The 23,439-nt window shown below is 39.1% G+C and overlaps 3 protein-coding genes across 5 annotated transcripts in view; 1 reads left to right on the top strand and 2 right to left on the bottom strand.

Annotated features, from left to right (window-relative positions):
- Nucleotides 1-8,413, bottom strand: part of LOC125712987 (transcriptional coactivator YAP1-like) — a 30,176-nt gene extending 21,763 nt beyond the window's left edge. The window contains exons 1-2 of one of the 3 annotated variants that reach the window (XM_048983646.1): nt 7,008-8,413; nt 5,382-5,617 (exon numbers count right to left, since the gene is read on the bottom strand). In XM_048983646.1, the coding sequence (XP_048839603.1) occupies nt 5,382-5,617; nt 7,008-7,208 (437 nt within the window). In that variant the 5' untranslated portion in view covers nt 7,209-8,413. The remainder of the gene's footprint in view (nt 1-5,381; nt 5,618-7,007) is intronic. The other 2 variants (XM_048983647.1, XM_048983649.1) reach the window with 2 other exon arrangements.
- Nucleotides 7,429-11,113, bottom strand: cfap300 (cilia and flagella associated protein 300). Its single transcript, XM_048983650.1, has 7 exons — nt 10,992-11,113; nt 10,819-10,900; nt 10,656-10,728; nt 10,238-10,395; nt 9,941-10,113; nt 8,895-8,961; nt 7,429-8,675 (listed from the first exon to the last, which is right to left on the bottom strand). Exons 1-7 carry the CDS (start codon nt 11,099-11,101, stop codon nt 8,544-8,546), a joined length of 795 nt encoding a protein of 264 aa, XP_048839607.1. The 5' UTR covers nt 11,102-11,113; the 3' UTR covers nt 7,429-8,543.
- Nucleotides 11,114-13,248: 2,135 nt separating this feature from the next.
- Nucleotides 13,249-21,224, top strand: birc2 (baculoviral IAP repeat containing 2). The gene is made up of 10 exons (XM_048982972.1): nt 13,249-13,616; nt 13,799-13,913; nt 14,705-16,237; nt 16,360-16,459; nt 16,574-16,652; nt 16,734-16,779; nt 17,466-17,708; nt 18,234-18,488; nt 18,753-18,794; nt 18,894-21,224. The coding sequence occupies exons 3-10, from the start codon at nt 15,316-15,318 to the stop codon at nt 19,085-19,087; spliced, it is 1,881 nt and encodes a 626-aa protein (XP_048838929.1). The 5' UTR covers nt 13,249-13,616; nt 13,799-13,913; nt 14,705-15,315; the 3' UTR covers nt 19,088-21,224.
- The last annotated feature ends 2,215 nt before the right edge of the window (nt 21,225-23,439 follow it).

The following is a 23,439-nucleotide window of genomic DNA, read 5'->3' as shown; positions in this document are numbered from 1 at the left end:
GAAACTCAGTATCTAACATGAATCAGACTTTTTTTTTTTGCTACTTACTATCAATCAATACCAGATTTTCCAGTGGTGCAGTGAAACAATGTTTTTGCGCAGCAGTTGAGACCTGCTTTTCCAGAGCTGTGAATAAACACTGCCAAGCTGCCAAGCTAGAACAAGAAAACATATGTGCTTAAAGAATTTTTGTGGTCTTAGCAGGTAAAACCCGTTTACATTTCCTGTACTACGTTCACATCAACATCTATTAATCCAATCTTAAGTAAGAATAAGCAAAATAAAACAAAAGCCAAATAAAAGCATAGAAAGCAACTGTAAATGAAACTATACCTGCTCTTGATTTACAAACCATTAGCTCTGAAAGGTTGATTGGGGTAAATATTCATAACTGGGAACCCTATTCCCATTACATCCTATGCAATTAGCCCAAGTTCATCTTAAAATTTACCTGAACATAAGCATTAAGAATATAAAAATTAGAATGTAATATTTTGCTTTGTGCAAGGGGTCAATCCAATAAAAGTAGCTAACTAGGATGAAAAAGTATATGATTCTAATTTTCAGTGTAAAATGTGAAAATTCAAATCCCAGATATTTGTAATTCGAGGCATAAGTGTAATTAATGACAATGTCCAATTACATGCTGAGGTACTTTTGACATTATGCATGAACAACAAACCCTAATTACCTGAACCAAAAATTAAAAATAAAAAAAGAGTAAGTGTATGAGAGTATAGGAAGATATTTAATACTATTGTTCGAATAAGCCGCTTTTGATTTTGAAAAGTGACTGTCCAGTGTGTTACCAGTAAGGATGGGAATTAACCTCCTGATCTGGAGAGTTCATCTTGCTTAAAATGTTGATTTTAACACGATTTTAGGTGTATGTTTAAAGACGGCGTCTTCTTACATTAAAAAAGCCTTTGAGTTCTTCTCAAAAAAATAAAACTTCATATTAACACATCAACATAAAACTGTTCAGTACAAACTCCACTGCCTACAGCGGCCGCAGCTTTTAAGCAATTAAGGGATCAGAACTAAATATGCAAAATTACCAGTATTGTGTCATAAAAGATTTTAGGTACCGTGAATTATGTAATCTGAACACAAGAAAAAAATATATATATTTCTAATTAGAGTAAATCATATTTAAAAACACTTCTGATCAGATCACTTTAAAGAATTACTTTTAAAGGATTACATTTTTTATTAGGCGCGTATGAATGTGAATAAATGTGTTAGTTTCCCTGCAGCGGACTGCTGCATTTTGATATACACCAATCTCTCATCCATCCTAAAGCACAATTCAGTGTCTTCGGATATTTGCGAGAGCTGCAACTGAAGATGGAGACATCTGCATTTGGCCAATGGATGTGCGGAAAGACCAAGAGTTCAAGCGGGTTATCTAACCATCTGAGTTCTGTCAGCTATACCTAGCTGACTGAAAATAGCTAGCTAGCTATTTGGTTAAATGTAGCCCATATTGCTAGCGAGATTTTGTCATTTACTGGCATGTAGGGTTGGGTCATATGGCAAAGTATTTTATCAAAATAATTTCTGTCATACAGGGTTACCAACTTTGGTTAGCTGACTAGCATGAGATTTTCAATTCGAGGCAACTCTGCACACACATGTACACGCTTTTACATATATTGTAACCTTGTAAATAGTCTGTAGGGTTTGCAAACTACCCCAACGCTTTTCATGTAGCTAATTTGAAGTTTATAATGGACTATAGATTTGCCGTAAGATTTCCTGTGTAAGCAAGAGACTCTGAAAGTGTGATGCATGAGAGTTGGCAACCCTGCTCATCAGTCGATGTCAATAATTATTACAAAATAGTTATTTTCTAGTAAATTATTATTATCTCCAGTGCTCAGTTTTTCCTATAAAATACCTTAGGATTCATCTCAAAACAGATTCCAAACATGAAACGGTTTGTTGCTGGGTTCTTTCTCTGTCTACTGCACTGCTTGTTTCAAAGAATGGGACCGACAATCTATCCTGTATTAAAAAATAATTTGTCCTGAATTTCGTGATCTCACCCCAACCCTGTTCATGGCCCGGGGGGAGGGTTAGGGTTAGGGTTAAAGTAAGGGTTAGGGCATCCTGTATTTCTTCAGAGTGAATACTGGAAACCAAAATTGCCAGTGACTGTAACTGATTGCATGTTCCACTGGATAACAAGTTTTCGGCAGACGTTACAATACAAGTTTCGTGTCAGACTGCATCGCCAAAGTACTGCCACACCACCGACGTCTTTTTGCCTTGTTTATCCACTATATCTCCTTTTAAAAAGATTTTGTGGCTACTGAACTGTCACCATCTTAACCCACACTTGAAGTTTCCTCTGAGGATGAGCTCATCTCCCCAATGACTCGTGTTTCACTGAAACCGTAACACTCACTAACTCAGTCAATTTAGCTAGAATATCTAACATATCGTATGACTGGTAGGAATTGCTTTTCTTTCTGGGAAGTGATTTTGTGCTATCAGGCAATGATCCTAAATGACAGTTTACTGAAGTTTTATCTCATTTTCCTATTGTTTCAATTTTAAAAGACGATAAGTTTATAAATCATTTATAGTGCTCAGCCATATTAGGAAACGAATAACACCAATTAGATCAGCTCATTGTATAGAAGAAATCTAACTGTAATCAAATTAGATTACACGATTTTGATTAGCCTCCATGTGTCTTTGGACTGTGGGGGGAAACCGGGGCACCCGGAGGAAACCCCATGACAACATGGGAAGAACACGCAAACTACACATACGTAACCCAGTCGGAGACTAGAATGCTGGTCTCAGAGGTGTGAGGCAACTGGGCTAACCACTGCACCACCATGCCACCCCTTACTTAATTTTATATAATTTGGAATCTATACCAGATTACTTTTCTGAAATAATCTACCCAACACTGAAAATTACCACCTTTACAGCATGCTAATGAGAACAAGCTGGGTATAAAAATGAATCTAAACTGACGATTGAGATTGTTAACTGAAAAATGTCTTACTATGTGTTTAGTTTTAAAAAATAAAATGGAATTCTCTACAGAATATCAATGGTGATAGACTGAAATCCACTTAGCTTTGTCAAAAAGGACCCAAAGCAAAACAAGAGCACCATCTAGTGGGGTCCAAAAAATACAGCATATGGTTCATGAAGCTTCATTGGGCCATCACTAGTTATCAATGTTGACCTGCCACTTTTTTCTCCTCGCCACAACCACAGATAGGTTACCTATAATTTCTCATACAAATCTTGCACCACTCTATTCAGTTTTAAAGAACATTTCATTGTCTAGATGATGCACCAAAAATTCACTGTGATTAAAGCTTCTCAAACCCTGGCTGTCAATGTCGAGTATGTAATTATAGCTTGATCCAGCTTCAGTTATTAGCTAACACTGATGTACGTGGACAGCACGCAAAAAAAAAGAAAACCTCTTTGGGATGTATTCATTGAGATAGGTGGCATCATAGAACTCAGTCACTTTTTGGTCCACTGTGATTGTTACATTATCGTGTCACATACAATACACTAAATTCTCAATAATATGCACAGTGTCGAGTTTATGCATACGATGAAATTCTGAATCAAGATGATTCACCAAATCCTTCAAAAATGAAGCCATATAACACAAGGATAAACACTTTACAGGACTGTTGGCACCACGAAAAAATGGATAATGGATCAGGTTGGCCTCGCAGAGAAGAGACAACAATCATTATTTCGATATGGCTCATCGAGGATTTAAATTAGGACTGCTCATGTAACATCTGCTAATGTATTTAAACTAATCCAACTGATTTCTAAATAAGAAAACTACAGCACATAAGAAAAATGCATGAAGGGTATACACCCTATTTAAGTCCCACAGCAGGTGATTGAGCAAGATAGGAAACACCCAGATGTGTAAAGAAGTTTACACCCCTAAGCCAGTATCAGTTTTCAGTCATTATCACTGCCATGTGTAGAATTATTGGTACAGCTACAAACGTTGCATTACTTAACGTGAGCAGATAATCCATGTCAGGCAGGACACTTGAAGCGGGGACAGGTTTGTAAACTACCATTTTGATTAAAAGGACCTGGATTTCACGTTAGTTCTTGCTGCGTGCTGATTGGTCAGTCTCCTATAATCATGTATGTGTCACTAAGGGTGCTTTTCTACCGCACCAGGTACTGTACTTTCGGAACTTCGAGAAAGTACCAAAAGTACAGCACTTCAAGATGTTGGTTTTTCACTGGTGTAAAAAGTGATGCCGACACCAAATGACATCACATCTTGAGGCCGGGTATTTTGTACTGAATTAAAATGCAGTATATATATATTATACGGCTACGCAATGTGCAATATTAATACCACATACAATTCTTGCATCTCTAGTCAGCTAAATTAAAATAAGGCTTTTTCTTATTTGCAATTCTGCACGGACATTATAGCGCAGTGGGGTAAGATTTGGCTAAAATGTTTTTACTCTATTACTCTGACATAGTAAAAAAAAAAACTTAGCAAGCTTTGTAATTTTAATTATTATTCCTTTCATAGATTCTGATATGTTTAAAAACCTGGACCCAGTGCTCTTGCTCTAACAATATGTCTATGTTTCTCAGAAAAGAGCTAGATGCCTAAATTTTGCTGTAACTCTTGTCTGTACAATGATAGTGAAGGAATTCTGTTCTATTCTAATTGCTGAATCATCTGAAAAGGTGTTATTTTAAGGGATAGCTTATAATACAATGAAAATCCCTACAAATGACTTTTTGAGACAAATAGCTGTGGTTTAATTGTGCAAATATCTCCCTCATGTCATGTCCAGAAGCTGAGGTTGTAAAACGTATTTCAAGCACAAAATTGCAGACGCTCCCCAGGTTACGATGGTCCGTGTTACAATATTACAACTTTATAATGGATAAATACTTTTTACTTTTAGTACATTATTCAATAAATTACATGAGATATTACACTTTATTATAAAACAGGGTTCGTGTTAATTATTTTGCCCAACTGTAAGCTACTGTAAACATCCTAAGCATGTTCAAGCTAGACTATGCTAGGCTATGATGTGTGCTAGGTTAGGTGTACTGTATTAAAATGCATTCTCGCCTTACGATATTCTCGCCTTACGACAGGTTTATCAGAACTTATCCCCATCGTAACCAGTAGAGAGGCTTTATTACACTTTGGCCACTAGTTCTTCATTGTTTTCTTAACGGTCGAAGAGAAAGCATCTGAAAATAAGTAGTTGTGTTCTGATATCGATATGAGGTTTGTGTGCGATTTGTGGTGACGTGATAAAGAGCAAACACACCCATATACACCGAGTTATGTTGGATCACTATTAGAAGACTACTTGAAGCAGACTTACTTCAGAAAATAACGCTGTCCGGAGGAGGTCTTCGCCATCTCCCACCCTGGCGGGAGAGGTACATCATCTGGGATTTCATAGGAGGATTGGCGATGGTGCTGTGAGGTGGAGGCAGGTGGTGCAGTGCCAGCCAAGGCTGCAGGAGACAGGGAGCCAAGCTGGAGCGATGCTGGGGAAGAGTGTGCCCGTACGTGCTGTGGCGTGAGAGCGCCAGAGGTGCCGGCGTCTGTGCTCACCTGGAAAGGAAGACCGTTCGCGTCCGTTAAGCTAAATGTTCTACTTCGTAGAACTTCGTAGAATAGAATTGATATTATGCATATTATATATTTATGGCTATTAATAAGACATTTATGCTACTTTCATATAGTATAAAAGGGAGCATTTACTGTTCATTTACACTCAAGTAACATCTAATTAACGACGCTAGAAATATCGTAATACTGTTTTAGCCTGTATCTCCTTCACCTCGGCATGATTGCGGAACCCCGGATGAGAATAAAAAATACCTTGCATGTCTTGTTCCCATTTGAGAGAGACTCTTGAGTACTTAAAATTATATGTAAAATTGGGCAGAGCGTGCTAAGGTGACATTTTGCCAGAGGATCTAGAATTTCTAGGTATGCCTGATACACCTAGATTTTGGGAAATATAGATATCGGGAAATGCTTCAGTTCATCCCGAAGACAAAAATCTTTAAAAACAAGTCTACTAACACTGGCAATAGAATAAGTTGTCTTACAGTATTAACCCATCCATATTCACTGCGATCACCCGGACACGGGGCTGCCAACTGAGGTTAGCTGGAGTGAGATTTTCAATTCGAGAGATTTACATTTATGGTACAGTTTTAATGTCTCCTAAATAGTCCGTAGGATTTGCTAACTATCCAGACGCTTTTAATGTAGGAAATTTTACGTTTGCAATGGAACAGTATAGATTTGCCTTAAGACTTCTTGCGTAAGCGCGAGAGTCTGAAAGCGTCAGTATCACGCCAGATGCGTGAGAGTTGGCGACCCTGCAGACAATAGTATTTCATAAGGCAGACACCCCAGACTAAACCGTTTACAGGGTACAATTAATCAGATAAAAAAGTTGGTTCGGAAACTATTTGCGAATATGTTTTGTCATATGTAAACACACATTCTTAAAGACAATTTCCCCGGTCCCTCAATAATCGAAGCATTCCCAAATTGAAGGTTACCTATATTTCTTAGGTCTAAGTACAGTTTTCCATATAATGTAACGCAATTGTCAGCTCATCTAAGTATTTAGTCCATTGGCAATATTTGAATCTCGATCTTCTACTATGTAATTGGATTCATGGAGAATACTTTTAATATCAGAATTTCTTTCTTTAAAGTAAGATGAATAGTTTTGTAGCAAAGTTCATGTTCAAATGCTTCTATATTACACAACACACGATATAATACGAAACAACGCTCCCATAGAGATTGCTCAGTTTGATATTTTGTATTTCTTCTGCTCATTATCACAGTATTGGCTTCAATCTCATGAATAAACGCACGCAAAATCACAAATGTTACCGATAAATTGTGAAAAGTAAATGAAGGGGGAGGGAATGGTCTCTCAAGTGCAGAGGCGGTGGTGGGAGATGTTGAAGCTTACTTGTCTGGAGTGAGACTTTGGATCTGGCTGTTTGAAGAAGGACTCTGGAAGCTTTCTCATCCTCATGGGTAACGTAGGGGGGACACTCGCATTTTTCGGGTTCATTACAGCATTGAAAAGCGCTTCCAAATCGGTCTCGGAATCGCCCCGGACGTGGACGATTTGATGACCGGCAGGAGGGTTATGTTGGCTCGGATCCATCGTCTCCGAAAGAATTATTCCGTGCGAAAAAGATTAAAAGACAATCCAGATATTTCGGAAGCTGACGCACTGAATGTAAAACACAAAACTCAAGTAGAACATACAAAAATTCTCCCAAAATCCTTGATTTTTCTTTTTTCTTGATTGTTTCGGTGGTTATATAATATAAACAAACTTATACTTTTTTTTACTGCCTAAAAGGAACGTCACAAAGAAGCAATTTACATCTGCAATAACGGTCGTGTTTATTTCGTGCAATAGGCTATAAAAATACAACTACAAGCGAATAAAACTAGCTTTAAAGCATGTTTATTAACTATAAATAAACTTACATTTTAAAATCTATTTTCCCAGTCTCAGACACGCTCAAATTTCCTTCCACGAGATCGGCCTACTTTTCCATGCATAGCAAATCAGCGCTTTTCCATCATGCTAAGTTTTGTTACACTTTGTTCTAAACTTTCGCTGGGACATCAAACTTTTATGACTCATGTGATCCTTGACTCAGAGCAGGCGGAGCTTTGTGTCGTTATTCGGAGAGGGAAGGGGAGCTTAAAGCGGCAAGATTCCCATTTGTGTTAGAACCTGAAACTTTCGCAAGATTGCTGTTTTTAGGGAGAAGAATCTGGTTCCATCTCCTATCCTGGCATGCTGGTAGACATGTAAATAATCCAGAATTTCCTGAAGACCCACAGAAACCTCTGAACACCCAGGATATCAGAATAGGACGCAGATATATGTAATTCCGACTTGTTGCGTCTTGTAAGTGCTAAAACACGTATGCAGTTCTGTCGCATGTGAAAACATTTGTCCACAACAAGCAAAAAAACAATGTGGATAATTAGTGCCCGCTCCTGACAAGGGCAAGACCGGCACCCGGCCAGGATGGCATCTTCTAAGCACGCACCAAAGGCCCCCTTCTCCCGAGGTACACAAGTTTTACCAACAGTTTGGAGGCAGCCGGCAGTGACGCTTGGACGGGCGCCACACGGATTGCGGCCATCACTCCTCATAATCAGAGAATATTTCTCATTAAATAGTTAATTTTGGTGCAATACGGGTCTGGACAATAAACATTCTGGAAATCTAGAATTTACCTACAATGGACAAAATAAACACTCGAAAACCAGACCTAGATCACGTGCTCTATTATTATTAGCCTACACATATTTAATACTATGTAAGTGTGACATAAAAAAAAAACAATTAAAATTGAAATTAAGATAAGAAAAAAAATTACTTCTACCATTGCAGCTGTAGTTTTATGCTGCCTGTTACTGTAGGCCAGTGGCATTTACATATACATATTTCATATAATTTGGCATTCCATTAATTTCAGGTATTAAAAAGCCCAACTCCAAATGAATGGTACAGAACGTGCACGTGCCGCTTCAGAGGGTCGACAATTAAATAGGCAAAATTCTGCTCTTCTCCACTTCTTGAAGGGTAGCACAAGCCAAAATGATCCTGAAAGGCATAGTTCATATTACTCTTGCATGCATATTTGACTGGAAGAATGGCACAATTTTAGTGCACTGTACAACAAAAGCGATAGAGTAATACAAGATCGCTGTCGTGATTCATTTTACACTTCAAATAGGTTGTGTAACAGTACTTAAAGTCTATTTCTTTCTGCACATCAATTAGAAAGACAAAATAATATGTAGAATGATAAAAGTCACTTACACAGGCAGTTACTTTCAACACAGTTGAAACGACGGTGATTTCTTTAGTATCCGGATCTTTCCGAACACTGGGGAAGAAGGTAAACTTCATGCACTCCAATGTCAATATGATTTTTGCAAGACACTTTACACTAAACAGCGATTCCGTACGGAGGAAGGTGCTGCTGCCCTTTTAGCAATCTGATGGAAAACAGGAAACCTTCAGTTTACTAAAGGTTAGTTAGTAAAGTGGCATGGTGGTGCAATGGTTAGCACTGTTGCCTCACACCTCTGGGACCCGGGTTCTGTTGTGGACTGTGGGGGAAAACGGGAGTACCCGGAGAAAACCCCACGACGACATGGGGAGAACATGCAAACTCCACACACATGTAACCCAGGCGGAGACTTGAACCCGGGTCCCAGAGGTGTGAGGCAGCAGTGCTAACCACATTACTAACCCTTGATCACATTATATTAATTATAAATGTACTGTTATCATATTTACATTGATATACAGAAATTGGTGTTACAATAATATCACTTCTGTACCCAAGGGCATACCTAAAAATACTGCCCCCCCCAAATAAAATGTCACCTTGGGACCCTCGGCCCAATTTTACATATAATTTTAAGTATTCAAGAGTGCTGTGCCCTTCTGACACCCCTGGCTATACCTCAGGAGTAAATGAAAATCAGGTCAGATGTCAGACTGAGCTGTGATTAGCCAGCAGATGGCGATATACTTTATCTTTAATTACAAAAGCTAAAAAAAATGTCTGTTGTACTTGAACCAAGCCATCTGATCATAATCATCCACCCATTTTCTGTAACCACTTGCCCTATTTAGGGTCATGGGGGGTCTGGAGCCAGAGGCTATTGGGCACTCACACACATGGCGACGGGCACTCACAAATGCACACCTATGGGCAGTTTGGTAATGCCGATTAACCCCCCCTCCCCCCGCCCCCGGGCACCCCTCCAAAGCTATCTTCAATTTAAAAATAAATAAATACATTTAAGTCAGGTAAATTTAACACTATACTACTGCATACTGTAATTTGTACTCACCTAATTAGATCTTTGTATATTAACCTCGTTGTCTCAATGTAAGGACTGATGACATCCTCATGCTGGCAAAGCTCACCACCTAAGCAGATGTGCTTGAAGAGTCTGAACAGAAATTCCACACGATTTTCCAGGCTGATTATTCCATAATTTTCAGAATCCTCTATAAGAAGCATCTTTCAAAAATAGAAAGGACCAAAGTAGAAATTTAAAAATGAAAGGTGTTTAAGAAAAGAAAAAAACACGCAAGTAGACAATTGTTACTTAATATATTTCTTATTTAAAGTGACGAGAACTTACTTTTTTCAACTCATCAAAGTTGGTGTAGTGTTCATGGAAACATTTTACAATATGACCATTAGGGTGTAATATTCCACTATTGTATAAGGGGTCAAAAATGTCCATTGAAACCTTTGTGCATGGAATGATTTCCACATTTAAACTGGCAATGTCTTTTTCTGCAAAAAGGCAAGTATGAAATAATGTTACAGCACATGGCTATAATACCTAATTTAGACAGTGTGCAGTGTTTAGTGTTTTTCTTTCTGAATATTATATAAAGCGGCAAATCACCATACTGTACTTACTGTATAAAATATATTGTCAGAATTCATGTCATTTGTTTTAGGTTGCCTGGAGCCAATTAACAGGAAGCTTGAAACAGGAGGTTGAATTTAACAAATGTTTAGAGCATCAGAATATAAAATGTGTTACTTACCGAAAGGTTCCCACAATCCCAAAGGACCAATCACCTTCAAGTTGGAGATAACATTGGGATCTCTGAAGAAATCCTATACAAATGTGCATTAAAGATGTAGCCATTGTTGTCTGTAGCTGGATGACAAATAAAACCTGTAACCTGTAACTGTTAATGTACTTACTGATACAAAATCATGTCTCCTGTAAGGATGAAACAACTGGTCAAACTTAAACGTTTGCGCAGAGATTCTCCCCAGCATAGACCTGTAAGAAGAATTACAGCATTAATTAAAAACAATTAAAATAAAGTTTTTGTATTACCTATTACATGAAGGAACTTTACAAAACGAAAAACCATTTCATGAAGAACTCCGTGGTATGTCTGTCCTGAGTGAAAGCAAAGACTTTGGAAGGAAGCAGACTGAAGGTAAACTGCTGTTTCAGCGCTTGCTCTCTCACGGCCATGTTTGAAGGTAGATGTGTAACCATGGTGACAAAGGGACACGGACACACGCGCGCACATAAAAGCACAGCATTGCAGACTTCCGCACTAAAACCACGTCAGTGACAGGTGGACTGTACGAAGCGAGTCCTTTGGGCTTTACGTTCGAGTTTCGGTATAATGAATTGCAACTTTTTTATACGTGGTATATGAAGGATTGCCTACTCTCACGCATCTGGCCTGACACGCTTTCAGACTTTCACGCTCACGCAAGAAATCTTACGCCAAATCTATATTATTCCATTATAAATCTAAGGTTAGGTACATCAAAAGCGTCGGGGTAGTCTGCAAACCCTACAGACTATTTACAAGGTAATAAAATGTTACGTACAAGTAAATGCACGTGCAGACTCTTCTCGAATTGAAAATGTCCAAAGCTGGCCAAAGCTGGCAACCTTATATATTGCCATGGTCATTCACGCTGCACGCCTGACCTGCTCCGAGCAGGATTAAATTCAGACTATCGCATTAAAATAGGCGTAAGTCCCGCCCTTTCACCGAACACGCAGCCTGTATGACATTTGCCCTTCGAGTAAATATTAGGGATGGGAGATAACAAGTAGTACAAGTAGTACAGTACCAAGATTAGTACCAAGTAAAAATCAAGATTTTGTTTCAACCAACCAGATGAGTATAAACTGTCACAATCCCAGAGTACTAAAATCAGAGTATTTATTTATAAGTACAAGTTGTCCATAAATCATGTGTTCGTAATCTGGAGCAGAAACCCTATCTTCTGTAGGCGCTCACGTCCGCACAGCACTCGCTCACTCGACAGGTTGGGTTTTGAGACTTTGTGGGCGGGAAAAGTATCTGATTTCTCCACTTCGTTGGTCACGTTGAATCCTGTGATTGGCTGTCCTGGAGGAAGTAGAAGATGATGACCAATGAGCAGTCGACGAGAGCCAGTTTCTTTTATCTTTTATCATAATGTTGGAGCAACGAAGTTAACATCTTTCAGAGATGGTGATCCGAATCACATACTTAAATGCCACATATTATCCACCTTGTGGTGATGCTCTGTCGCACAATACTTTGTCAGACATTTTTGAACTGTTGAGTCAGGTAGGAATCAAGCGGTATAACTTGTAGACATCATATGCTGTCATTCTGAAGTGAATGAAATGTTTTACGCCTTGAATTCCTGCCTGGAAATCATTATATGATGACAACAAAATATGTATGTGAGCTATATTCCCCGGTGGGTTTGAAGGTGAAAACAGCTTTTCACCAGGAATTAATCAAATGATGTAATTTTTAGACATCAAATACTGTCATCCTGAAATGAAGTTCCACTGGTTCAATGCCTTTAACTCCTGCCTGGGAATCATCACATGATAACAAGCAATGTGTATGTGAGCTAAATTCTCATCTGGATTCGAGGGTGAAAATCCCTTTAGTTCCTGTCTGAAATTTGTCAAGAAATGTCGCCAAATGTGAATAAGAATAATGATGAATAATAATAATATGAATAATGACATTGGACCAGTCTGTTTACAAGGGAAATTACTTTCTAACGTCATACTGAAGTGAATTTTTAGTGGCCCAAGCCCTTTAAATTCTTGGGGTCCTGCCTGGAAATCATCACATAAAGTCATATTTTTGTTTAGATGTAATGTTCTGTCATGGAAATGATTAGGCCCTTGGACTTTTGCTTGGATATGATCATATAATGAAAACAATGCAACTATAAAGACAAAACTGTTTCCGTGGATTCCATGGATTTAGGGCTACGCATCAAAAGAATTCTCACCAATGTGATATGTAATACAGAAATGAAGATAAAATGTACATAATAAAACATTTATGTACAATGGTCTTAGGTGTCTAAGGTTCAAGAATAATTTTGTTCATCTACAGAACACTAACGTATAAAGACGGACAGAGATCATTCAGAATAGGGAGTGGTATTTTTTTAAATAAAGTACCACATACTGAAACTGCGAAGATATGTGATGACAAGTCACACGAATCGGGCTCGGTTAACGTGAATCGAAAGCCAAATTTGAGTTCTGGAAGTAATCCGGAAGATTCGCGTCATTGCATTCGGCTGCGCAGTATTTAAGGTGGACACAAAAATCCAAATAAGGAGCTTTAGCCTCGTGATACCTCTGGGGTAATTTTTGAAAAAAAGAAAAAAAAACTCAAGTTCCTTTTTTTAAAATCTTTATTTGTGAAAATTCTTCACGTTAACCTTTAAATTGCTGCTTTAGTAGGCGGATAATTTTCCATCATGTCAATCTGCAGTACTCACCCTGCATTTTTAGAATATTCAAAACGTACGTCAGTTGTTTCTCTTCAAAGGCGGAACGTTATAGGGAAGTACCTGCCCTACTGCTGGAAAGTCCCCGATTAGCAGTCACAACGAAACCGCAGATTGTATGTCTGTCTTTTTCCTTTTTGGGGGTAGGGGACGTTTTTCCTCGTTAACTGATCTAGGTTGTACTTCTTGGAGCAGAGAGTTTCACCTGCTACCAGGTATGTAAGCCCATCCGTATCGCGTTGTAACTATAACCGTACTGTCCGCGTATTATTTAATTTATACTGCGGAATTTTGAGGGCGATCAATCTGAAAGGGCAACGTAAGGAGTGTGACTAAAGCTTCCGCAGGCTGATTGGCGGTAACAAAGCGCGCTTCTTACGCAGTCTGCCTTTTTAAGGGTGACTGACACCACGAGCCCCATTTCTGCTTCGAAGGCCACTTCCGGTCGGAGCCATTTTCTCTTGAAATTTTCTGGAGGAGATTCTGAGGACGAGTCCGACTGGAGGACCGGGGTAAGCTGACATCTCATAGCGACACCGATTTGTAGCACACGCATATTAAGTAATTTTGCTGGATTGTATTGCGTGGCCGTTTCTAGGCACTGTTGCCCTCGGGGTGTGTAAAACCAACCGCTTGTGTGATGGCGGAGCCATTGTCTGCTCGTCCTGTCTGACTCCGCAACGACGTGACTGACTCCATTACGTTTAAACATTATCTGAATTACTGCCCTGCACTGTGTTAAATAGCCGAAAGCATGTCTTTATGAAGACAAAACTAAAAACTTACGGTCTTGGCTGCTTTAGTTTTCGGCTTTTGTGTAGCTGTCTGGCGGGTTTGAGGCAATTCAAAGTGGTATATCTTGGCTGTCAGACACCGTCTGCATCAGGACTTATACACTGTCAATTTAGGGTATTTTCTTTTTACATATTTACTTAATGACTGACTGATAAATTTTTGTCCAACATATTGTTTCCTTAGCTGTACAATGATTAAGAATTGCCACATCATATCAATTAAAGAGAACCATAGATACAAGTATCACTTTATGTATGAGAGATTTCCAGTGAAGACACGCCCATTTACAAGGACTGTATTTCCTTTGGGCGTTGTCAATATCCTGTTCTGGATTTCTGAAACAGGTATTGTACAGTTTTAGTTCTTTTAGACCACTGTTTCCTAACCTGATCCTTGGTGGGCCTGCAGACAGTCCATGTTTTTTCTCCCTCCCTGTCTGTGGGTCTCAGAGGACTGGATTGGGAAACAAATATTTCAGTCATTAACCACTTTCTTTTTTTCCCAATAGGTCAAGAGAGAGATTAACAGCTACCACTATCTGAAATTCATATATATATATTTTTTTAAATTGGTTTATTAATTCTGTCATGGATTTCTAAAAACCTCAATGGGATGTCCATTTCAGGGAGAGAGGCTTGAATCAAATTCTGGAACTTCCATTTTCTTAAACATACCCTAAATTATTTTTACTTCAGCATAATTTCATACGCAGAAAAGTACCCATGTGGAGAAAACTGAAAAACACCTGTCTTTGTGTAATGGTACTTGCCAAGAGCAATGGAGCGACTCGTATTGATGACGATGCAGGGTGATTTTTAAATCTTCCGTTAGTATTTTTTTTTCTAGTTACTTTGGAAGTTTTTAAAATGTTGTGTTACTTCCCATCTTGTTAGCACAGACCCTAGAAAAGAGTGGGAGGAGAAATTGAGTTGAGGAAGGTGTTCCTATCATTTTCTTGAATGACATGGTCGTGGCTAAGTGTTCTCTTTGCTGGTTTCAGAGCATTAAAGAGAAATTTAATTTGTTACGAAACTGCAGCTAATTTATACATTTCTAGTTTATATTCGTCTTAGACATACAAGTACATTTGGAATATTAATTCGAGCCTCTCTCCTTGAAATGGACGTCCCTTTTTCTTCTTCCACGATGGAAATTTTGCAAAACAGCAGTTTTTTAAGGACATTGTGCAGCAACAGTGGACCGGCAGATTTGCTGTATGACAACACCTCTGAACTATTCCGAATCTCCACGTTTGCGAAATTCCCAGCCACTGTGGCTGTGACGGAGAGGAGTCTTGCGCGTGCTGGGTTTTATTACACGGGTGTCGGGGACCGCGTTCAGTGCTTTCGCTGTAATGTGACGGTGGAGAACTGGCAAGCAGGAGAGTGCCCAACGGAGAGACACAGGCAGATTTCCCCAACCTGTACATTCATCCAGAGCCTGCCATCTACTTCCAGCCTCTTGTCATCTTCCCACTCTGCATTTTCCCCCCTGCGACACTTAACAGCTTTGCAGGTGTCTGCCTCTGTGACCACCCCCGCAGCCACATACCCAGGCCAGACGGACGAACAGGTCGGATTCCTAGGCTTCCCAACAAGTCCTTTAAGCTCCCGTGGCTTGGAAGACGCGTCACATCAACGTCCAGCTGCCTGTCACAATGCAGGAATGTGCCGCGAACAGGAACGTCTGGACTCTTTCCAGAACTGGTCTTATACGGCCGTTACCCCAGCTGATCTGGCTAAAGCTGGCTTTTACTACATGGGTCAGGCTGATTGCGTGGCTTGCTTTTGTTGCGGAGGGCAGCTCAGCAACTGGGAGCCGGGCGACCGGGCAGTGCTGGAGCATCAGAGGCACTACCCCAACTGCAGATTCGTAAGGGGAGAAAGAACAGAAAATGTGCCAATCACTGTCGGTGGACTGGTCAACGTTTCTAATCCAGTGATGCAGCAGTGTGAGGAAAGATTATTAACATTCGTTAATTGGCCTTCTAGAATACCAGTGCGACCTGACCAGTTAGCCAAGGCTGGTTTTTATTACGTAGGTAAGGGCTCGTCTTTTTGCCTCACTCATTAAGGTAGAGCGTAACTTCATAAAATTACTTTTTAAGGAAGGGGGAAATGTAGCTGTGAAGACAGTTTGAATGGTTTTTTTTCTGTTTTACAGGTCGTAATGACGATGTGAAGTGTTTTTGCTGTGATGGCGGACTTAGATGCTGGGAATCGGGTGACGATCCCTGGGTGGAACATGCCAAGTGGTTTCCAAGGTTTGTCATTTTAAAACGTGTATTTTCCAGAAGTGCTGTGAATTATATGGAATCCAGTTTTGTTTTATTCTACACAATGCCTTCACACCTCTCCCCTCTGGGATGTTTTTACAGGTGCGAGTATCTTCTGCAGGAGAAGGGCCAAGAATTTGTTCATCAAATTCAAGCTCGATTTCCACGGTTGTTTGAGCAGGTTAATATATGTAGTTATTTTTAAAACATTGATATACAAGATATCACGAACACTATGAACAACAGTTTCTGTTCTTTTCAGCTCTTGACCAATGGTGATAGTTCACGAGAGTTTGTTGATCCCCCAGGTATGTAAAATATTCATTGTTTTATTTCTACACTATATAATAGATATTCATTTTAAGTTTATTGTACAGTTGACAAAATATGGTTCTTTATCAAGTCATACATTGTCTGCATTTTTTTGTCAGTCAAAAGGAATTTCTCTTGACTCACACAGAAAGCAAAACTGACCTTTTACTCATTCAAGGGGTGCTTTTCAATTTCAGGAATGTAATTTTAATGTAAACCTCTGTAGTGCTATTACAGTAAATTGTGTTGATGTAAAGAAACCTTCACTTTTTACCATACCTAAGAATGAACAGAAGTGTAATGTGAATATGTATGTCTTATATTCCTTACAAAGGAATCGCAGTTGCACAGATTGACCGAAACTTGCTGTTTACGCATCATGTGAATTTGGAAACGATCATATTAGCTTTTTTTTATTAATAATTAACGAAGAGAAGGTGACAGGCCATCCAACTTTCTCCTTATTCTTGGCAGTTGTGAATTTTGGATGATACATCACACTCCACCATGAATTTAATTGCAGTAATACATCGTAACACTTTGTTACAGGTTTAGCTTATATTTTCATGCTTAACTTGCCAGTATTATTTTATGAACGCTAATACTGCTTGTGTGCAGTAAATGTCGCCGGAGGAGCTGTTCACTTTGAGTAGCAAATTTATAATGTGCTCTGTGTCTTCAGTGGTTCATCTTGGCCCAGGAGAAGAACGGTCAGAAGATGCAGTGATGATGAACACGCCTGTGGTGATGTCCGCCTTGGAGATGGGGTTTGAGCGAAGTCTGGTTAAACAAACTGTACAGAGTAAGATTCTTACTAGCGGGGAGAACTACAAGACGGTTCAAGAGCTGGTGTCAGACCTACTGAGTGCTGAAGATGAAAAGAGAGAGGAGGAGAAGGAGAGGTTTGCAGAGGAAATGGCCTCAGGTACGAAGATCGCTTGTAGAAAAAGACGTACTGAGCCATTTTTGGTGCTGATAAAGGGAGGAACTTAAAGTCCTCGCAAAAAGTTGTGATGCGTAGTCAATCGGTAAAAATATTGCCGATTAGTGTTGTAACAAAAATCAGTGCTGACAAAAATGCTTGTGTCATTAGAAACGACCAAAAGTTTTAAGCAAAGCCTTCATTTGAAGTTCATTTGAATTGAAACCCAAATTATAGTTGTAAAAGCTGTTCTGAGTTCAAAAGCTCATTGACAAGAATCATTTGGTATTTTGTAATTTGTAACACCTTTGCAATAACATAAAATGCCAAACGTGTGCTTAGTATCCTTTTGGGAGCAGGTGACTACAATTGCACTTAATAGCAAAACGACACCGTGAAACTTTGTGTGAGCACTGTATGAGCTGTGGAATTTCCTGGTATGTTCCTAAAATTCTGTAGTCAAAGTAGGATTGAGCTGATTTTAAAAATGCTATTTAAAAGATATTATGTATTTTACATTGTTTCCAGATGGCTTCACTTTTTTGAAAAAACACCACATCGCCCTTACTCAGCGTTTGAAGAGCGTTCAAAGCTTGATGGACCACCTTCTGGAGCAGTCTGTCATCCTCCAGAGGGAATACGACACCATTGCCAGTTGCACGTCAGTCAAACAACAGACCAGTCAGTTAATTGACTTGGTGCTGTCCAAAGGCAATGCGGCAGCTGAAGTGTTCCGAAACTGGATCAAAAAGAACGACGTATACCTCTTAAGAGAACTAATGGGTATTTAATTTTTTCAGCTTTCACAAAAAAACAGTTATTAAATCTTGACCACATCACTGTGAATACATTTTGATGGAAACTGATAATCAGTCGTCAGGTAGGCACACTATAATGTGGATTTCAAATGAAGATCTGGCAGCAACAGTTGATGTTCCAGAGACTTTCAGACGACTTCTACTCCATCCTGGCTCCAAACAAAAAGAAAAGAAAAGTCTTGCTCTCCTGCATACTATTGTGTAATTGTTCTTCTCACTGCAATTTCAGCCCAGTCAAATGAAGCTGCATCACCGAGTCAAGATCTTTCAGGTACGTACGGACTTCAACATTATCATGCAGGGTTCTGATTAAAATGTCCAGAAATGCATATTAAAGACATGGTGCGATTCCCTGTTCTTTTCTTAACAGATTTGCCTATGGAGGAACAGTTAAGACGACTGCAAGAGGAGCGTACTTGTAAAGTGTGCATGGACAAGGAGGTCAACATTGTCTTCATCCCCTGTGGACATCTGGTGGTGTGCAAAGAATGTGCGCCATCGTTACGCAAGTGCCCCATTTGCAGAGGGCTCGTTAAGGGCACTGTTAGAACCTTCCTTTCCTAATCTCTTAAAGCCTGTTATCAAAATTAGCGCATGCAGAGGTAGAACTGATTTTATAGTAATCTTGTTAAATCTTCCTGTGTGTGCAGTGCTCTTTTTCCTGTTAACCTGCTGATGCTTTTGTCCTCTGCATGTCGGCCTCTTTTTCCACACTAAATATGATTTTCTCAACTCTTATATGCACGTTTTTCTAAATTATATACGCATTTAAACTTTCTAAGCAATTTTTTGTTTCCTGGCAAAATAAACTAATGTGCTGTAATATGGTGACTAAATATGATTGAATGTGCAACAGATAGTCTTCCTAAAAAAGTGAACTATTTAAGTGGTGTGTTGTAATAGTAGGAACGTGTTGATTTGTTTGTCATGTAATTCTGACTGAAGAATTACCAATCTGTAATTGCCAGAAAACAAAAAGTGTAATGCAGACCTGCTTCCTCACGGAAGATTAGTTGTAATTAGTGCAAAGTGTGTTGTTTGGAAAAAACAAACCTGATTAAATCCTCAGGTGCTTTTTGTTTCAGAATATGTTATAAAACTGTTAAATTGTTAACGAATTGTTATACCTGGGCCAACAGCAGATGGAAAATTTGTTGTGAAAGTAAAGGTAGGTATAGAACTACAGCTACCATAAAGAGCTTTGCTTTGTGATTGACCTTCCGGATTTGCTTTTTAATCTGTACCATAAGTCTAAACTATATACTGTGTGTACTTTTACAGTATAAATTTTAGATTTAGGGAATTTTAGATTAAGACAATAACTTGTGTTTCTATTAAATATGTATACAAAAACTAGTGTAAATGACAGATGGAAAAAATGCATACATATAGTATATAATCGGATTACTCATCATACAAGTCTTTTGTTTAGTATGTCATTATACAGTGCTTTAGGAGGAATCCCTTTTTTATTTCTTTGCTGTTGATGTAATGCAGCCACCTTCTGACAGGTCAGGAGCCTTCCCCAGCAGCACAAAGACAAGGTTTGGCCACGCCTTAGATGGCATGTCGGTAGCGTAATGCATACTTAATTAGTTGACTTAATTTTCCATTTATTTGAAATCTGCCTGAAAGGAGTAAGACCACTGGCTTTGCTCCTGACCAGATTTTAATTTAAAGGCAATTTAATTTTAAATTTAGATGCCATGTTAACTTTTACATATGAAGTAACAGTTTTGGTAAAATATGCTTAATTTCCGGACCGGCATACCATTTTTAGCAACACTCGCATTAATGATTGACTGGCTTCAGAAAATATTCTCAGTCATGAATGTGAGCTTGAATACCTAGTGGTAACACCAAGGCAAATATTCTGCAGTGCAATAGCAACACAAAGTCCTGCACCACCTTTTCAGTCATGCTTCCTTCATTTGAGGGGGGGGAACTTATGTATCCAGTGTATTTTCTATTTATCTGTAGAAATAATAGCAATCCTTGAAAAATGACACACGTTCCTTATATACTTCAAGGATATGTAAAATGTATGAGTGTCTGAACTAGTAGGTAGCAGGAAAATTACTAACGTTAGACTGGTGTATTTAACATTCTAAATATATTGCAATAGTTTGATGTATATCCAGGGGGAAGAACCATTAAGAGCTTTAATGACCGGTCCCCTAAAATTTCATAGGTAACCACACCAAAGAGGATATATTTTTTTTTAGTTTTCTAATTTTATGCAAGCTGTAGTTTCCTTAACTATCTACCAAAGAGGACATTCTGCATAATGTATGCTTCTGGCTAATATCCAACGTTGTATTTCACTTAATCAGTTTGATTATACATTGATTGCCTTTTTTGGGTTGCACAGACAACTATATTATGAGAATAGCTGTGAACATTGCTACCCAAACTTATCTTCAGCTACCTTTTGGTTATGACCACCTTGGATGAATATAAAATCACTTGTTTCATTGAAAGGTTCCACCTAAAAATAAGTGTGTAATCGTTCAGTGTACTATTACATTTTTGGCTGGTTTAGCTGTGTATGAATTAAATGTCTGTTTCAATTATATACATTGCATGTATAAAAATAGTAGGCCAAGCCAAGAAGATTCTACTACTAGAAAATTATTTGGATTTTGGGCATGAATTATATAAAAGAATACATTCTGCAATTAAACAATATGGTGCATCCCCATTTCCAGATTATTTTCAACAAAAGTCAAAAATATGAGAAAATGACAAGTGGACCATACTGAACAGTTTTGTAAAGTACATCTCTTTAAAGAACTTTTCTGAGGAAAATGTCTTTGGGAACAATAAGTGAAAAAGACCCTTCGCCCTGTATAATTTACAGTGCCTGCTTAACTCGGGAAAAATAATGAAGGGACAATCTCGACTGGAGACTGTATTTTTTGCTTTTGTGTTTGTTATATATACTAAATTTCAAAAAACATGTTATATATACTACCTTTCAAGCAGTTGGAATCACTCACATTTCACTTTTTTTGTGAAAACTCAAAGAAGGTGCAAAATGAATAGAAAAGTCAAAACCATTGCTAGAAATAATGATTTGCGCCTGGAAAGAGTTTGTGCTTGAGACTTGGCTTTCCTCAAAGACTCCTCCACCTGCAGCAGTCATGACCTTGCAGACCTTAGGCATTCTAGCTGTCAGTTTGTTGAAATATTCTGCAGATATTTCGCCCCTGTACTTCCTGAAGCACTTACCACAAGATACATTTTCTTGATGGGCATTTTTTATCTTACCATGTCTCCTACCACAGCCCAATAGGGTTCAGACCCAGTAACTGCTGGCCACTCCATTACAGGCAGTTTCCAAAATAGGTCTTGCATAATTTGGAGCAGTGCTTTAGGTGATTGTTGTAGGATGAAATTGCAAAACAGAATGATCCCCTTCCCTGTTTAATATTCCATTTACCCTGTACCAAAGCACACCCAGACCATCACATCTCCTCCACCATGCTTGACCAGTGGTGTCAGGCACTCCTCCAGCATCTTCCCATTTCTTCTCCACCTCACAGATGTTCTCTGTGATCCAAAGAGCTCAAATTTAGATTTGTCTATCCATAACACTTCTTTCCAATCGTGCTTCATCCAAAGTCTTTTCCTCAGATGTAGCTTTTTCTTTGAAACTGTCCAGAAGGCCAACATCAAGGAGTCACCTCTTCACTGGTGAAGAGGCAACTAGTCTTTTGTGGCCACTATGTAATAAAGCTGCCAGCTGAGGACCTGCGGATGTATGTTTCTCGAACTAGAGGCTGATGTTTTTTTCCTGCACAGTTGTGCACCAGGTCTCCCACTTCTCCTATCCCGCTGAATGCAGAGATGAATAGCTTTAAACTATCCTTTTCACTGCCTAAGACTTCTGCACAGTCTGCACACAATGCAAAGAATTTCCAGCAATTCCCTGGTTAGCCTGAGGCCTCTCCACCCAATGGGGGCGTACACAGAACAGCTCTTAGGTGGAATTCCTGTGTGAGATTTCCAAGCCATAACCTTCCAGTTACAGCTGTATCCATGAAAATCACAAACAGGACAACAGACAAGACAACCATTGACGATACGTACTAAACAACCTTGTGTCAAGTTCATATAGGGACCAAACACCATGCAGTAGTGCACTTGGGACCAGGCATTCTCACTGTCTCCATTATTAGAAATAGGGTCCACCAATTCAGAGCTACTCCACCTGCCTTCCGTGCAGTGTCTGAGAGACGCGTCCACCACATCACCCCAACAGCATCCAATGGTTTTAGGGCACTGGCTGTCCTCAATCCATAGCTCTTTAAAGATACTTGAGACCTTGAATGTAGTCTATTCACATTCAATGTCCCTGGCCTCACCTGGCACACGCAAGGAGTTAAAGTTATCATAGAGGTACAATTTGAACTCCTCTTGCGAAGAAGCTATAGCTATATAATCCAAACAAACCATAACTGCTCATCTGGGTCTTCTTGATCCATCCAACCTCTTCCTCATATGCTGAATAGAACCAACTAGCAGATGGTGATCAGGCAGCAGTTCTGACACTCTTCGCCTGAATGTCCAAAAGCCTCTAGTCTTATGATGCAACTGCAGAGCTTGTCATTGACCTTTAAGGTGGTGCCACACTTCAAACGACGTCTGGAGAAAATGAAAATGAGCAAGTCGTAGAGGATAATCTGTAGCATCCTTAGAATGACACTCCTTTGTTCGTTCCATATCATGTCACAGCCCTAGAGGGCACAATGGTCTCAGTGCAGCAGTCCAACAAACACAGAGAAAGTAAAATTATTATTATAGTGAGTTTGTGAGTCATTTTAACGAAGATAACTGCTCTTTTAAAAGTTGCTCTCTTCATTAACAACCATTATTAGCCTAATACTAACAATGGCACAGACATGTGGCCGGTA

Source organism: Brienomyrus brachyistius, chromosome 18 (assembly GCF_023856365.1).
Source record: "Brienomyrus brachyistius isolate T26 chromosome 18, BBRACH_0.4, whole genome shotgun sequence".
Lineage (NCBI taxonomy): Eukaryota > Metazoa > Chordata > Actinopteri > Osteoglossiformes > Mormyridae > Brienomyrus > Brienomyrus brachyistius.
Note: the sequence above shows the minus strand (reverse complement) of the source record. Positions and strands in the feature narration are given on the sequence as shown.